Genomic DNA, 15,338 nt, shown 5'->3' on the forward strand with positions numbered 1-15,338 from the left:
TTTTTTTTTTTTTTTTTTTTTGAGATAGAGTTTTGCTCTGTCGCCCAGACTGGAGTGCAGTGGCATGATCTTGGCTCATTGCAACCTCCACCTCCTGGGTACAAGTGATTCTCCTGCCTCAGCCTCCCAAGTAGCTGGGACTACAGGTGCTCACCATCATACCTAGCTAATTTTTATATTTTTAGTAAAGGTGAGGTTTCACCATGTTGGACAGGCTGGCCTCGAACTCCTGACCTCAAATGATCCACCCACCTCGGCCTCCCAAAGTGCTGGGATTATACGCGTGAGCCACCACACCCGACCTAAAGAACTAAATATTGTAGTAGGAAGTTGTATGTAATTACATTTCTATATTACCCATAGCCTTGTGTATATGATCTGATCTTTCTTTGCAGAGCAAAGGCAAAAAACAGGAGACAAAGGACAAGCTAGGGCCAATCTTCAGGCACACAGAAGTAACATGGGGAGTAAAATCTGAAACTACAGGCAGAAGTAGTGGGGCAAAAGTCAAAGCTGTCTGCCATTGATCAACTTGGATAGGTTGATTGAGGCCAAAGTCGTTCTAGAATTCTGCTAGTTAAAATTGAATTTGGGTTTTAAGTTACTTCTTGAATAAACACACAAATAATAAAATTCCTTTTCCCCACCCCAAGGCTTTACTTATTTTTAAAAAACAAATCAAATGTGTATAAGAGTTAAGGAGAAAGAAAAAAAGAGGAATGTTTGTTGCCCCTTATGAATGTCATTCTAAGGATTGGTGAGACGCCACCTTTAAACTCTTCCCAGCCAGGAGGAGGACGTGGCGGGCCAGCTGACAAGCCTGATGAAGCCCTTGAATCTGATCTTCATTCTTAACTTCTATGCTGTCTCCCCAGTCCGGTACAATGCCTGTCGTCACATAGTCTGGCTTCTTTATGTGCTTGAGGAAAAAGGATTGAAAATGAAGATCAGAACCCAGCGCACGACAATGGGATCATTTTTTCAGACACAGCCTCCTGCTTCATGGAGCTCTGCCCTTCCTGCCGGAGCACCGACCTCTGAAGCCAGCACAACAGACCCTCCAGGCTGCCCCCAGTTCCTTCCCCTGCCCTTTTGAACTTAACATTGCCTGTTAGTGCTGCCTCTGGATGGTCTGTTAACCTTACCATGCTTTGAGTCAAACTGGACTGAAGTAGACTTCTGGTCAAAACAAACAGTAGTTTTCTTTTTTTTCTCCTCCCAACCCAGTTAGAAGCGTATCACCATTGATAAAAAATAGCACCAAGTTTCCAATTCACCAAATGGTTAATTAAGAGCACTTTCATCTTAACACAAAAATATAATTTATGTAAAACATAGTTCCCAACACCCTCTCCAAACGAATATATGTAAAAAGGCTGACTGTCATGTTCCCTGAAGCCTATTACACATACACTTTTCTTACATTTTGCAACCATACTTACACTAAGAGGCTAGAATAAAATGAAACAAGTTTTCTTCTTCAAGTACATAAAAATTACCTAGAACATTTCCATTACTTGCCAAGAATAAACAAAAAGCCACCCTAAAACTCAAAACATGCAACCCTGATCACTTTTGTAGGCCGTTCTCCACTATGGGCAGTATTTGGAAAATAAATACCATCTTAGACACAGAACTTCTTTCAGTCCCAAGGTTTTGCACAGCTCTTTACAAACTATTTGTAGTTTATAATGCATTACAAACTATAAGCGTTGTTGGACAGTCCACAGTAGGGCTCCACAGCAGTTTGGGACAGGAAGCTGAGGGAGATAACACTATTCAATTGAAACATCACAGCAGCACTGGAAGGGCTGAGGTTAGGACTCTCCTCTTTGTGAAGCCTCTCACGCAGGAGTTACGGGTCTTCACTTACCCCCTGTTCAGATGGGTTTTCTGATATAAGTGACACTACTGCCTGGTTTGCCGCAGCTGAGCTCTGGAGGAACATCTACTCTCCCACAGCTTCACCACAAATGCCCGCAAACGCTCACCAGGTCTCCCCCAAAGAGCCTGTGTTCTTGTCTCCACGCTGCTCTGTGATCTGGCAAGGTTATAACTTGCAGGCAGAAGGGCTGTTGGGTTGTCATGCTGAAATTGACTGAAATAGCTAAAACAATACAGTTCACCTCACCAGAGATTTCCTTTTCTTTTCTTCTACAGAAAAAAAAAATGTCAATTTTTGTGACTAATACCAAATGCTCACTCTCACTGTGATGGCCAGGCCACGGGATACATCCTGGTGGCCCTTCTGTGTCGTAGGCCTTTGCCTTAAAAGTGGGCCATTTACCTTCAGGAAGTATAATATACTAAATGTGGGCTCACCATAAAAAAATTTATAAAAGGGAGAAAGCAGATGATTTTTTGTGACAAATCTATATTTCTTTAGCTATTCTCCTTCTTCCTAAGGGGCTTGTATGCTCCCTTTATATTGCACTTTGAAAAATGGATAGATTGCCTTTCCACAGAATTGCAATCTCTGAAAAAAAAAAATCAAGACTGCTCTGAGATATATTTTATTTAATTTAGTTTCAAAGACGATTCAAAGACAGTAGCATCAAATAACAAGGAAAGTATAAGAACAGGCTTAAAAAAATCTAGCGTGTTAGTTTCAAGTAATCTCTTTTGAATCATCATAATTTTATAGTCAATTTTTTTTCTCTAAAACAGTTAGAAAACTACATACATATAGTTTTATCTTCGTGTTAGAAATTTAATGTAGAAAATTTCTTGATAGAAATTTTAATTCTACTTTTTTTTTTTTTTTTTTTTAAGACTAGTCAAGTACAGTGGTGAGAAGGGAGGAAAGGGTAGAACAAGGAGTTCGATCTGTAACTGACTGTGAACAATCAATTGAGATAACTCACTACCTTCGGACCAGCCGAAATTTTAATTCTAAATAAGCTAAGCAACTGAAAGTTTAGAGCTTTATTTTAAAAAATTAATGCTATAGAACTGCAGGATATTAAAACTTCTCAAGTCACAGTTTTAGATCACAAGCCTAGTTTGAAAATTAAAACCCAAATGGCTCAGAAATCAAAGGTGCAAAAATATTTGATCGCTTCTGCAGTCAACTTTTATCTTGGCTGGAAAAAGCAGCAGATAATAGGCAATACAGTACCTTAGGAACCGGATGAGCTGAAGAAACTGCAGCCGGCAAAACTATACTGTGTGAAATATCTCTTTGTCTCCGAAAAAAGAAATTTCTTCTTTGTTGACTGCTTGACTGCTTGTGTAAGGAGATATGATTGAGTGGTGAAGAGAAAATCCTATGAGAACCTGTGAGCAGAAATAGACATATTTTAAGTAAAAAACCAACCTAACACAGTGTTCCATTTTAAGATGTTGTGGCGTTGTCTATTAAATAATTATTCTAATACTTTATTGACTGAAAAAGGAAAAGCCCCAAATAGAAAGCAAAGCAGTGATATTCTGAGTTCTAGTATAACAGTAACATGGCGTATTCATTAGCTAATACTATGTTTACATAAATGCATGACAATGGAAAACTCTACTCTAATGGGAAATAAACACATAGAAACATCTGCTGAGCACCAGGTTTGTAAAAAGAACAATTTCTGCTGTGATACCTTATGTGGCAATGTCCAAGACGACCCTAGATTCAGGGCACTGTTTTGATGGCTTTATACTCTGTAAAGCCGTTTTCCTTTCAAGAATCACAGACAAATTGCCAGCTGCACTTTTTGCCCTCCATAGGATTACTACCCTGTGTTAAGTTCACGCGCAGTGAGGCATTATACTGAAATTCATTGTGATGAATGTTCAAGTCAGATAAAGACTAAATAGCAAAAATGTAAGTATAATACTGAAAGAAAATGAATATAGGGTTCAAAGTACTCACAACAGGAATTTAGAAATATCTATCAAAATTTTAAATGCACATATCCTTTGACTCAGCAGTTCATCTCCTAGGACTTTACCCTGCAGATACTATGCAATGATGGATGTATGAAGAGGTGCCCTCATGGCAGCGTTATTTATGGTAGAAAAAAAGTGGAAAACAACTCAAATTTTTCCAAATAGGAAACACCAGTAGGGGACTGATTAAATATATTATGGTATACTTACAGAAAATTCTGGAGCTATTAAAAAGAATAGGCCAAATCAATCTCTATGTGTTGATATGGAAAGAAGTCACAATACACTGTTAGGAAAAAAGTGAATTCTCAACAAATATATATAAAAAGCCCATTAATGTAAAAGGAGCTTATACATTTATACAAGCTTGCACATGCCCATGAAATTTCTGAAAATTGAGATTCATCAACAGTGGCTATTTCTGTGGCATGTGGTTGGGGCTAGAGGTAAGGGGAAGACTTTTTTTTTTTTTTTTGAGACAGGGTCTTGCTCTTTCATTCAGGGTAAAGCACAGTGGTGCTTATGGTTTACTGCAGCCTTGGATTCCCAAGCTCAAGGAATCCTCCCACTTCAGCCTCCTGAGTAGCTGGAACCACAGGCACATGCCACCACGCCTGGCTAATTTTTGTACCCTTTGTAAAGACAGGGTCTTGCTGTGTGGCCCAGGGTGGTTTCAAACTCCTGGGCTCAAGAGATCCTCCTGCCTCAGCCTCCCAAAGTGTTGAGTTTACAGGTGTGAGCTACTGCATCCAGCCAGGAAGACATTTCAATTCATTTTATTTCATTACTTTCATATTTAGAACAATAGTTTTGTTGTTGTTGTTGTTGCTTGGGTTTTTTTTTTTTTTTTTTTTTTGAGATAGAGTCTTGCTCTGTCACCCAGGCTGGCTTGCAATGGCGTGATCTCAGCTCACTGCAACCTCCGCCTCCTGGGTTCAAGTGATTCTCCTGCTCAGACTCCAGAGTAGCTGCAATTACAGGCATGAGCCATCACACCCGGCTCATTTTTTTTTTTGTATCTCTAGTAGATACACGGTTTGACCATGTTGGCCACACTGGCCTCTATCTCCTGACCTCAGGTGATCTGTCCACCTTGGCCTCCCAAAGTGCTGGGATTACAGGTGTGAGCCACCACACCTGGCCAGTCCCCAACAGGTCACAACCACATGGCAGAAAACTACAGCTCAAGGGCCAGATCTGGCCTGCTGCCCGTTTTTATACACTACAAAATCTAAAATGGTTTTTAAACTTATAATGGTTGAAAAAAACTTTTTAATCCAATATTTTGTTATACATTAAATTCCAATCTTGGTGCCCATAAATAAAAGATTTTATTGACTATAGCTACCCTCATTTGCTTACAAATGTCTATGGTGGATTTTGAACTACAGTGGTAGTTGAGTAGTTGTAAACATGTGTTCCACAGAGCCTAAAAAATGGACTCTTTGGCCCTTTACAGGAGACATTTGCTGAATCCTAGTGTAGAGCACTAGTCCTCAGAATGAGATTCACAGACCAGCAGTATAATGTCACATAGAGGAAAGACGCAAGCCTGGGCGCGGTAGCTCACGCCTGTAATCCCAGCACTTTGGGAGGCTGAGGTGGGCGGGTCACTTGAGGTCAGGAGTTTGAGACCAGCGTGGCTGACATAGTGAAACCTCATCTCTATTCAACATGGTTAAATACGAAAATTAGCCAGGCATGGTGGCACGTGCCTGTAATCTCAGCTACTTGGAAGGCTGAGGTAGGAGAATCACTTATACCTAGGAGGTGAAGGTTGCAGTGAGCTGAGATCATGCCACTGCACTCCAGCCTGGGTGACAGAGTGAGACTCCATCTCAAAAAAAAAAAAAAAAGAAGAAAGAAAAGAAAAGAAAAAAGTGCAAATTCATGGGCCCCATATCAATCTACAAACATAGAAACTGGTGATGGGGTTGGGTGATCTGTGCTTTAACCAGCCCTTAGGGTAATCCTGATGCACAAGAGGTTGAGAACTAGTGGCCTAGAGTAACATTTCAGCTGTGAAACTAACGAAAACATGAACTGCAGGTAAGTACTGGCTCCAAAACTCTGGATTTCTAGTTGACTTGGGGAAAGGCACTGATGCAAACAAACCACAATGCTCAGTGATTCAGGGTGATCAGTTTCACTCAATTACGTCCTTCCTTATTGACTATAATACTGTTGAATCTAACTTATACAGATGCTTTGGGTACTATTATACAATTCCAAGCATCAGACAAAATGTCAGTAATATAATTTTTTTAAAAAATAAGTTGCAAAACCCAGGCACAGTGGCACATACCAGTAGTCCCAGCTACTTTGGCGGGCAGCTGATGTGGGATTGCTTAAACCCAGGAGTCTGAGACCAGCTTGGGCAACAAAGCAAGACTTCTGTCTAAAAAAAAAATTGCTTGATATAGGCAGGTACATATTCTGTAAAGCTTTTAAAGTATAATATTTCCCTAATGACAATACCACTAACCGTAGTATTGTCAACTGATATATGAGGGACAGGGTAGTGTCCTAGGAAAAACAGATAGTTGGAAAGCAGAAGCCTGGACCTTGTTTCAGCTCTACCACTCACTAGCTGTGCTCTGCACAAGTTTCTTCATTTCAGTCTCGGGTGAGAATTAATTGAAATAAGAACTGTGAAAGTGCCTTGCATTTAGAAGATAACAGTAAATAACAGTTCTTTCAAGAACACATAAAATCCTGTAATCCCAGTGCTTTGGGATGCGGAGGTGGGAGCATCGTGAGATCCCATCTCTACAAAAAATTGAAGAATTTGCCAGATATGGTGACTTGGGCCTGTAGTCCCAGCTACTCAGGAGGCTGAGGCAGGAGGATTGCTTGAGCGCTGGAGTCTGACATTGCAATGAGCTATGATTGTATCACTGCACTCCAGCCTGGGCGACAGAGTAAGATCCCGTCTCAAAAAAAAAAAAAAAAAAAAAAAAACTACAGAAAAAATAAAATGGGAAAGAAAACATGGGCTCCAGTATAGTTTCTAATACTGAACACTTATGTCTCAATTACTGTACTAGACACTTTACATGTTAGCTCATGAATCTTCACAGGAACTGTATGAGTTGTGAACTATTACTGCTCCATGTCAAAGTTGAAGACACTGAGACACACAAAGGAACATGCAGTAAGTGCCAAAGCTGAGAAGGAAAGCAGACTAAGTTGCCTCTACAAAGTATATTACTTCTCTCACAGGCATGAGAAAAACGGGAGCTAACAGGAAAACCCAGAAAATGTAAAAAGCATCACAAAACTATTGTTACTACTACTATTTTGTTTTCTTTTGTGAGACGGAGTCTCGCTCTGTCGCCCAGGCTGGAGTACAATGGCGTGATCTCGGCTCACTGAAACCTCCGCCTCCCAGGTTCAAGCGATTCTCCTGCCTCAGCCTCCCGAGTATCTGGGACTACAGGTGCAGGCCACTGTACCTGGCTAATTTTTGTATTTTTAGTAGAAACAGGGTTTCATTATGTTGATCAGTTGACCTTGATCTCTTGACCTTGTGATCTGCCCGCCTTGGCCTCCCAAAGTGCTGGGATTACAGGCATGAGCCACCACACCCGGCCTACTACTACTACTATTATTTTTCCAAAAGTGGTGATGGGTTGACCTAATCCATCCACTACCTCAAGCCAAGCTGCCTTTGCCGACCAAACACATGCTTCAGGGAGGTGGGGGGCAGAACTATTCGTTGGAGAGTCTGTGGATATAAAATGGAAAATTTGGAAAGCCTCAGGTGGACTTGATCCATGATTCTACCTCCCTAATTGCGTCGCTAGGCGGGACCACATACAAGACACAAACTCACAAGTATTTCCCTTCTGAGGAAAGTATTATGATTACTATTAATAATAATACTAATATAAATAGTAATAATAACAGTGGTTAAAATTTAATGGACACTTAGATCAAGCTCAGTACTAGGCGCTCTACATACCTTATCTCTTACCAGCTCTGTCATTACGCAGGTAGCTGTTAACATCACTGCTGTATAGATGAGGAACTAAGACTCACACGTCCGCTAATCAATGACCTGGCCCCAAGCTTAATCCCATAAGTCCAAATCCAGGGCCGTGTCTGCCATTCCCTTTGCCTCTCAGCAGTGTGCAAGGGCTCTATGAGTTCTATTAGCTATTGTGCTTTATTATATGATGTATTTCTTCAAGGACTGGATTTCAATGCTACCTTTTCTCTTATCATGAAAAATGTAAACACTTTTCACAAAAATTCTTGTTACCTTTTTTCTTATTATGAAAAATGTAAACACTTTTCACAAAAATTCTTAGAAATGATCTAATTGGGAGGTACTATGGTAGTGAAAATAGCGTAAGCTTTGAGGTCAAACAGATGTGAGTTATCAAAACTTTTGAGACTCATTTTCTTCACTATTAAATGAGGGTATTAGTGTTCTCTCCACTATGAGCTAATGTGAGCATTAGCTGAGATAACATAAATAGGTAAACCATCTTTTAAAAAATTGGTGGTCCATAAATCCTCCTTTCTTTTACTTTTCCTTCTCCACTATTCAACATGTTTACCTGTGGGGTCTCTGAATGCCTTCATTCATTCAACAACTACTTAATGAACTCATTGCATGTGCCATGCTCTGGATTAGAGAATTCGGTGGTGAATGAGATGACAAGGTCTCTACTCCCATGGAGCTTACATTCTTGTAGTGGGAGGCAGACATAAGCAAATCAACAAATGCATTTGATTACATCAGATAGTGCTATGCATGATGAAAAAAGGACCAAAGTGGCACAGCATTGGATAAAAAGTTCTACCCTTCGTCCTGCTAAGAGCTATGGGGTCTTGAGCAATAACAGTAACACTGGACACTGACTGACCAAGAACTTACTGGTGCCAAGCTCTGTGCTGAGCACTTCAAAGACATTACCCACTGAGATGCAGAAGCTCAGTAAAAGGAGAGAGTTGAGGTTCACAATCTTCGAGGTCCCTTCAGCTCTGAAATGTGTGCCTTCATTCAGTACCATTTGATTGTCATGCTACATCCCAGGCAACGGGAAGATGTAGCCTCTGATCAATTTAAGGACACATGAAGGTTTCTTTCAATGTGGTTGATTACATCAAAGATCATCTTTATCAGAGTTATCAAGTTCAAGTACACGGTCATTATAAGGGGAATCTTTTCTATGTACTTAAACTTGAAGCATGAAGTCATCAGGCCTCTACTAGGATATCTGGATGAGGCTTTTGAGACGTTCACTTTTAGGATGAACAGTGTTGTCAAGGTATCTGTCCTGCCAAATGACAGCCTCACTGCCGAAAAGATGCAGACACACCCACACATGACTGGATGGTAAAATTCGAAACATCAGGAACACAGCCTGAACATATCCAATCTGTTGACAATTATGATTCTACAGTGTATTCAGCAATTTCACTTTCATAAGACACTTTTGTATTTGAAATGAAATCTTTTCTTTCAATCTGATAAAAGACACCCTTATAAATGTTGTCACAAGGTAACAGGATAATAAGGTGCCATACTGTGTTTATTCTGCTAACTACTCATTACAAATGATTCCATCTTTTTATTAGAAATAAAATCTGGTGTTTTCACAGGTGAAATGAAAAAATGGGCATAAGTCATGTTACCTTTAGAAGATAATGGTCCTCCAACTAGCCTGGCAAAGAAAGAGGGGTGGGTCCTCAACTTTGTTTATCATAACATAATAAGCAGTAAATTTTCTAAATGCAGAGGATTTTAAATTAAAATCCCCAGTATTCATTATATTCAGGGTAACAGAAAAAAAAAATACCCAAACTACAGTAACTGATGTGGATCAATGTAGAAATGGTCTCTTGAATTTCCTGTATAATTCATTTCTTGACAAAAGCACTGCTGATACCTTATAACTACGTCTAATTTCCAACTTGCTACTGTCAATGTTACAACAAATTTGATGCAGGATTACCAACTTCAGAGACAGAAATGGCCCCTCCATCTCCCATGCACTATAATTCATTCAGGACCCACTGCACACCGTGTTTTGGTAAAGCTATTTGGGGAAACAAAGCTCAGGCGTGTACTAATTATTACAAGGAGCAAGTGGACTAATCTGACATTTTAGAGGCACCAGTGGGAAATCATCAGAAGTCTCAGGGGAGTAGGAGAGCCCAGAACAGTGAGGAGCAGCTTTGTACTAATTTGATCTTGCAAGAGATGATCGTAGTACTGTTGCTGTTGATTACCTAACAGCAACTCTGTATGGTGTTTTCTTAGGCAGTAAATCTGTATGTTATTTGTCATGAATACTAGAATATTTACTGTTATCAAAGGTAATAATAAGAATTATTTTTAGTGTTACAAAAATGCTATGAGCACCTAGTCTGAGTTGAACACTGAAAATTATAGGCAACTGCTTCCTTTACTCCATGGAAGAGCATACTGTGCAGCCTGAACGTCTCTTGAAATTGCTATATGTCCTCTGGACCCTGCAGCACATTTTTCATATTTAAAATTTGTATTAGGAATGTAAATCTAGGTTATGGTTTTAAATATTTTCACATTCAGTAATAACATCAATTTCTAAAAGCTGTATTTTATTTTCCTTTATAGGTTAAGTCTGAAGGTAGGATTATAGAATTCAAGTATGATGGAGGGAGGAATGCATTTTAAATAACTAATGTTGCTGCATGCAACATGCCCTATATTTATTGGCCTCTTACTCAGGGTCCATTTTAATTGTTATCTGCTCATGCATCCTATACCACATAATGAAATGTTTCCATTTCACCCCGTGAGCCCTGGGTTTTCATGTGCACCTTTACTAATGACCCTTAATTAAGCTGATTTTATCCTTGAAAATGTGAGTTTTCTTTTGGTCAACAAGTGTTTTTAAGGGAGAGGTCTGAATGAACTTTCAAAGAGACATTTAAAATGCTTATTTTAAGCAGTTGTAAAACTGAACAAAGTACATTTGTACTCAAGTGTGGGCTGCGAACACATATATTTTTCATTGTATGTTTCCAGGGAAGCACTTTCACCCTGCAGCGTGCCGTCAATCCTCAGTTATGTTACATTGCAGAGGTATCAAATATCTGCGTAGAAAACAACACAATAAAGTAGCTTGGCTACTTTACATTAGCTAACAATGTCAACCAGAGATAATATGTGATTTAAAAGACATTCTGTAAAATGTCTTACTGAATATATTTTTTCATAATGATCAGTAAATGACAAAGTCTAGTAACAAAACTATTATTTATAGCATGTTAACATCTAATTGATTTTACAAATGGAGGCAATTATTTTGGGTGAAGGGAGGACTGCCTGCCAGATTTAAATGATTTATGATTACCAAGAGAGAAAATCAACAATGTTTTGCTAATTCATTTTCAAATATGGTTCTTACATTCATTGATGAGTTTAATTTTAAACGAAATGATTTGCTTAATAATATATTAACTTTAACAACAAAAAAAAACCCCAATTTACTTTGTGACAGCAATCTGATACATTTTTAACTGTTTAAAAATGCTGCCTCCTAAGGTAAGCTCAGAAGGGACTGTAGCATGGGAACATATTTTTGAGGTGCTGATTTAGCCTCACAGAAAGATCACACTTCATGAACTCCAACCAATTACTCAGAGTAGGCGCACAGGCTCTTACAGCGCTGTGTGCTTCAAGTCCACAAGAACACTGCAAATGCATCCATGCCTTACGTTTCTTGACCTAAAACACTGACTGATTACATGACACATTTCATAACTTGTACAAATGTTGCCAAAGAAAAATTAAATAGTCTGCATCACTTGATATAACTCTTGTATTGATTTTTATAATCTAGTACTAAGATGTGTGTTTCAAAAGTAAATGAGAAAGATTGAAGGTTCCTTCCCATCTCAAGGCAACTATAAAGCAGAAGAGAAGCTCACATTTCACAAGAAATAACCTGTGCATTTGTTGAGGGAAAAAAAGCCCCACATGTACCACTAGGGAATGCCCCAGGCTGAAGCAGATACTGATTGGGCAAAGCTAAAGGACAAGAGCCCTTGAAACTAAACAAAAGCAAATTCATCTGTGGACAGATGTTGATTATATCAAAGCAAAAAAGGAACTCCCCCAATTCCCAATTTTTTAAAACAATTAATATGGCTCTATAATCTATACAGTAAGGACAAAGTTAAGTTTCTTAACCGATCATAATAAACATGAGTAAACTTGTTTTAAAAGACTTTCAGTTCAGTTACAGACTATTCTAGTGTGTTTTTAGGTATGGGCTTCTCCAAACAGTGGTTTATTCATTCCCATGGACATGTCTGGAAAGCCAAGCTGGCCATGCCATCAGCCCCTTCCTTCCAGGGGTTAACTGCTCTGGCTGCCAAATAAAATACAGAGCGAGCCATGTAATTATGGAGACAGTCAAAGGGCAGGCTCTATTTTGAAATCTATTTGCACAGACAAGGTCTTCCAATTGAACTTACAGGAAACAACCTGGTAAAGAGCCTCCTTTTCCCCAGATGCTTTCCACACTTTTTCTCCAATGCAGGATATGGACACCATACACCACTGCTTCCTGGATTTCAAGCTAAGATGCCATTACAGAGAGAAAGTGGATCTCTTTCACCAATCTTTAAAAAACATTTTTTTGGTCTAATTAACAGCATTTGGCAACAGCCTCTGGATGATAAAGCCACAGTGTTTATTAAACAACATTTCTAAAGAGGATGCAGGCCCAGTTGGTATGCAGGTGTTGGAAAACAGCTCATTTTCTTTAATGCTGATAATAAAGCACATAGTTGAATCTAAAATATATGGGCATAATTGCTTGTCTAAAATAAATATTCTACTTCACATCCAAAGTGTTGTCCTTGAAGTTATTTATACCTAAGACCACTAAACAGTAATAAAGATCACACAGAAATAAAAAGGAAATATGTGAAATATTTTAAGTGACAAAAAAGTCATCGTTCACTTTTATGCTGAAACATAAAAGTTAATCCTAGTTGTTTACTGCTCTAAGTTTGCAATTTTTATGAGGATGCATCATTCTCATATTAAGGTAGGACTGGGCAACTAGTAATAATAAAACATCTCAAATGAAGTTGAGATGGATACTGGTCTATAGATGTCAGAATTCATCTACAGCCTGGGAGTCCTTGTTCTAGAAAAGATGAACTGGAAAGTCGCTCATAGAGCATTTCTGGGGAGAGGAAGGGCAGCAGCCTGAGGGTACCCTCTTCCAATAATAACAACATTTAAGAATGGTGCCCAGGTCATTGCAAAACATGACCTTCCCCAAGGCTTAATCAGGAAGTTGGCTCTACACTATATATCTCCTCCTTTAGCAACTGATAGAGTATAACATCAATGACAAGTTCAGAAATGGTTTGCGAAAATACTTCATTTTGCTTGTTTGCAAAAGCTAAATCCGATAACATATGATTATTCACTAATGTACACCGCCAGCACACAGCCATCTGTATTTACACAAGAAGCATTCCCCTCTTTTTGGGAAACTAAAACACCTCAACTTACTCTAGAAACACAGATCTATAAATGTTCCTACTTAATAATATAGACTCCTGTTTGTGAGTCGAGGAAAAAAGATTCCTTTAAGCTGGCCGAGTTATAGCTGGGGGAAGGGAGCCAAAGATTATAGTCAGAACTCAAGTATAAAACTAAAAGCTGATCATTTGGTGGATTAGTAGAAGTTACATAGAAATGATTAATTTGTACAATAGGGCTATTGCATGGAATTTCTCCATTTGAGACAAAAAAATGTTTACTTCAAAGTTTAAATTCATCTTTATAGTCATAAAGTATTGAGTCACAGTGAAATAGTATATACTTGGCAAATCCCATTGTCTCTCAGCTAAAGTTTAGAGAAAAGCAGCTTTTTAGCACTTCAACAATACATATACTCAGGCAACTTCTTGGACAAAGAAATATTGTATCCTTGCAGAGGAAATAAAGAAGCTGTTTATTAGGGCCGTGGTTAAAATGTAATAATTCATTCTAGTTGAGCCCTGTGAAAAATGTCATCAAAATATCATTTTCTTTGCCAGATTTTCTGGATGCCGTAATATCATTTAAACACAGAATAAAAGACAAGCTCTGATCAGAGTAGAAGCACAACACTAAAATGAACCAAAACCAAATGCTCTTGTCAAAGTTATAGGAAAGAATTTCACACAGTCCTGGTACCCAGGGAATGCACACTTCTAGGTTAGCACAGAACATCTGGCAAATTTCAACCTTCCAAAGTCACTCAAAAGAAACATTCCTGTTACCTCACACACTTTGGTTAAAGAAGAGGAAAATAGAACAATTTTATATTAAAGCACACAAATAGGAACCAGAAAGAGCAATTTCATAGAAATCACACATGGAATTCAATTTTAGAGAAAGTCTATATAAAAACATCATGAGTTTTTAAAAAACTGATATAGTAATAAAATACTTCTTTAATTCTTAAAAAAACCTCCAGACTATTCATAAATACTACAGTCACATAAAATACTACTCAAAATATTAGTTATTTTGTATTAAAATACCCAAGAACAGAAGATATGGGGGCTTATAATCTATGCTCAAAAGCACAGCTTTAATATAAATATTTTTAAATTGTATTAAAGCATTTGAAAAGAGCATGATTTTAGTCTTCATATTACAATAGCGTCAATTGAATTCTAAACACAGCATGCCCTGGGTATATTGTTGGGTGTCTTTCTTTCCTTTTTTTCTTTTCAATGGGCCATTTAAAGTTATTGCCACATAAGCAAACCACTGGGATGAAACAGCTCAGAGCTTTGATCAAAATTTTAGTGTCAATTCCAAAAAAATAAATAAATAAGACAAAAAACAAAAATATCTACACCTTAAACTTCCTGAGAAGATTTTCACTGTACACCTCTAAGTGAAAGGCATGGGATTTAAAAGAAAACATCTGAATATAAATCTTATCACGGTATTTTGACAACTGTGGGAGTTTTGTCTCTGCCGTGACCAGTCAATAGGCATGGTTCATCGGCAGGAAGATAGGTCAATAATTAAAATCTAAAATGACAAAGCTAAGCCTTCAGGAAAAACAATATATTTCCAAACTTCTGCAGTTGAGAGTACACAGATTCAACACAACAGAAACCAAGATCATTCATCAAGGAGTTATTTTCAACCAGAAAAATAGAGAAAATTTGGTAACCTCTTTAGTCAAAGCAAAACCTCCAAATTTTCTGAAGGCAGCTTTTTGGACTGGTATAGTTATGTTGCTACAAATAATTTTATACTCAATTTATATGGTATACTTGGTTGACCGTATGAATACTCACTTGACAGTACTGGGTATTAATGCAAAAAGTACAATGTGTTAAAATGGCACAGGCTTAAAAGGGAGCACCATAGAAGCCTGCTTACAATTTGGCCCATATATATATATATATATATATATATATATATATATATATAT

General features: G+C 38.2%; 1 protein-coding gene across 5 annotated transcripts in view; it reads right to left on the reverse strand.

Annotated features, from left to right (window-relative positions):
- Positions 1-15,338, reverse strand: part of METAP1D (methionyl aminopeptidase type 1D, mitochondrial) — a 92,706-nt gene that overhangs the window by 19,305 nt on the left and 58,063 nt on the right. For 2 of the 5 annotated variants that reach the window (XM_032292955.1, XM_032292956.1), the window contains exons 2-3: positions 3,119-3,276; positions 770-919 (exon numbers count right to left, since the gene is read on the reverse strand). In XM_032292955.1, coding sequence (XP_032148846.1) covers positions 770-919; positions 3,119-3,276 — 308 coding nt within the window. Of the gene's footprint in view, positions 1-730; positions 3,277-12,354; positions 12,459-15,338 lie in introns of those variants that run through there. The other 3 variants (XM_032292957.1, XM_032292958.1, XM_032292959.1) reach the window with 3 other exon arrangements.

This window comes from Sapajus apella, unplaced genomic scaffold, assembly GCF_009761245.1.
Source record: "Sapajus apella isolate SASKATOON/1434 unplaced genomic scaffold, GSC_monkey_1.0 scaffold28, whole genome shotgun sequence".
Classification (NCBI taxonomy): domain Eukaryota; kingdom Metazoa; phylum Chordata; class Mammalia; order Primates; family Cebidae; genus Sapajus; species Sapajus apella.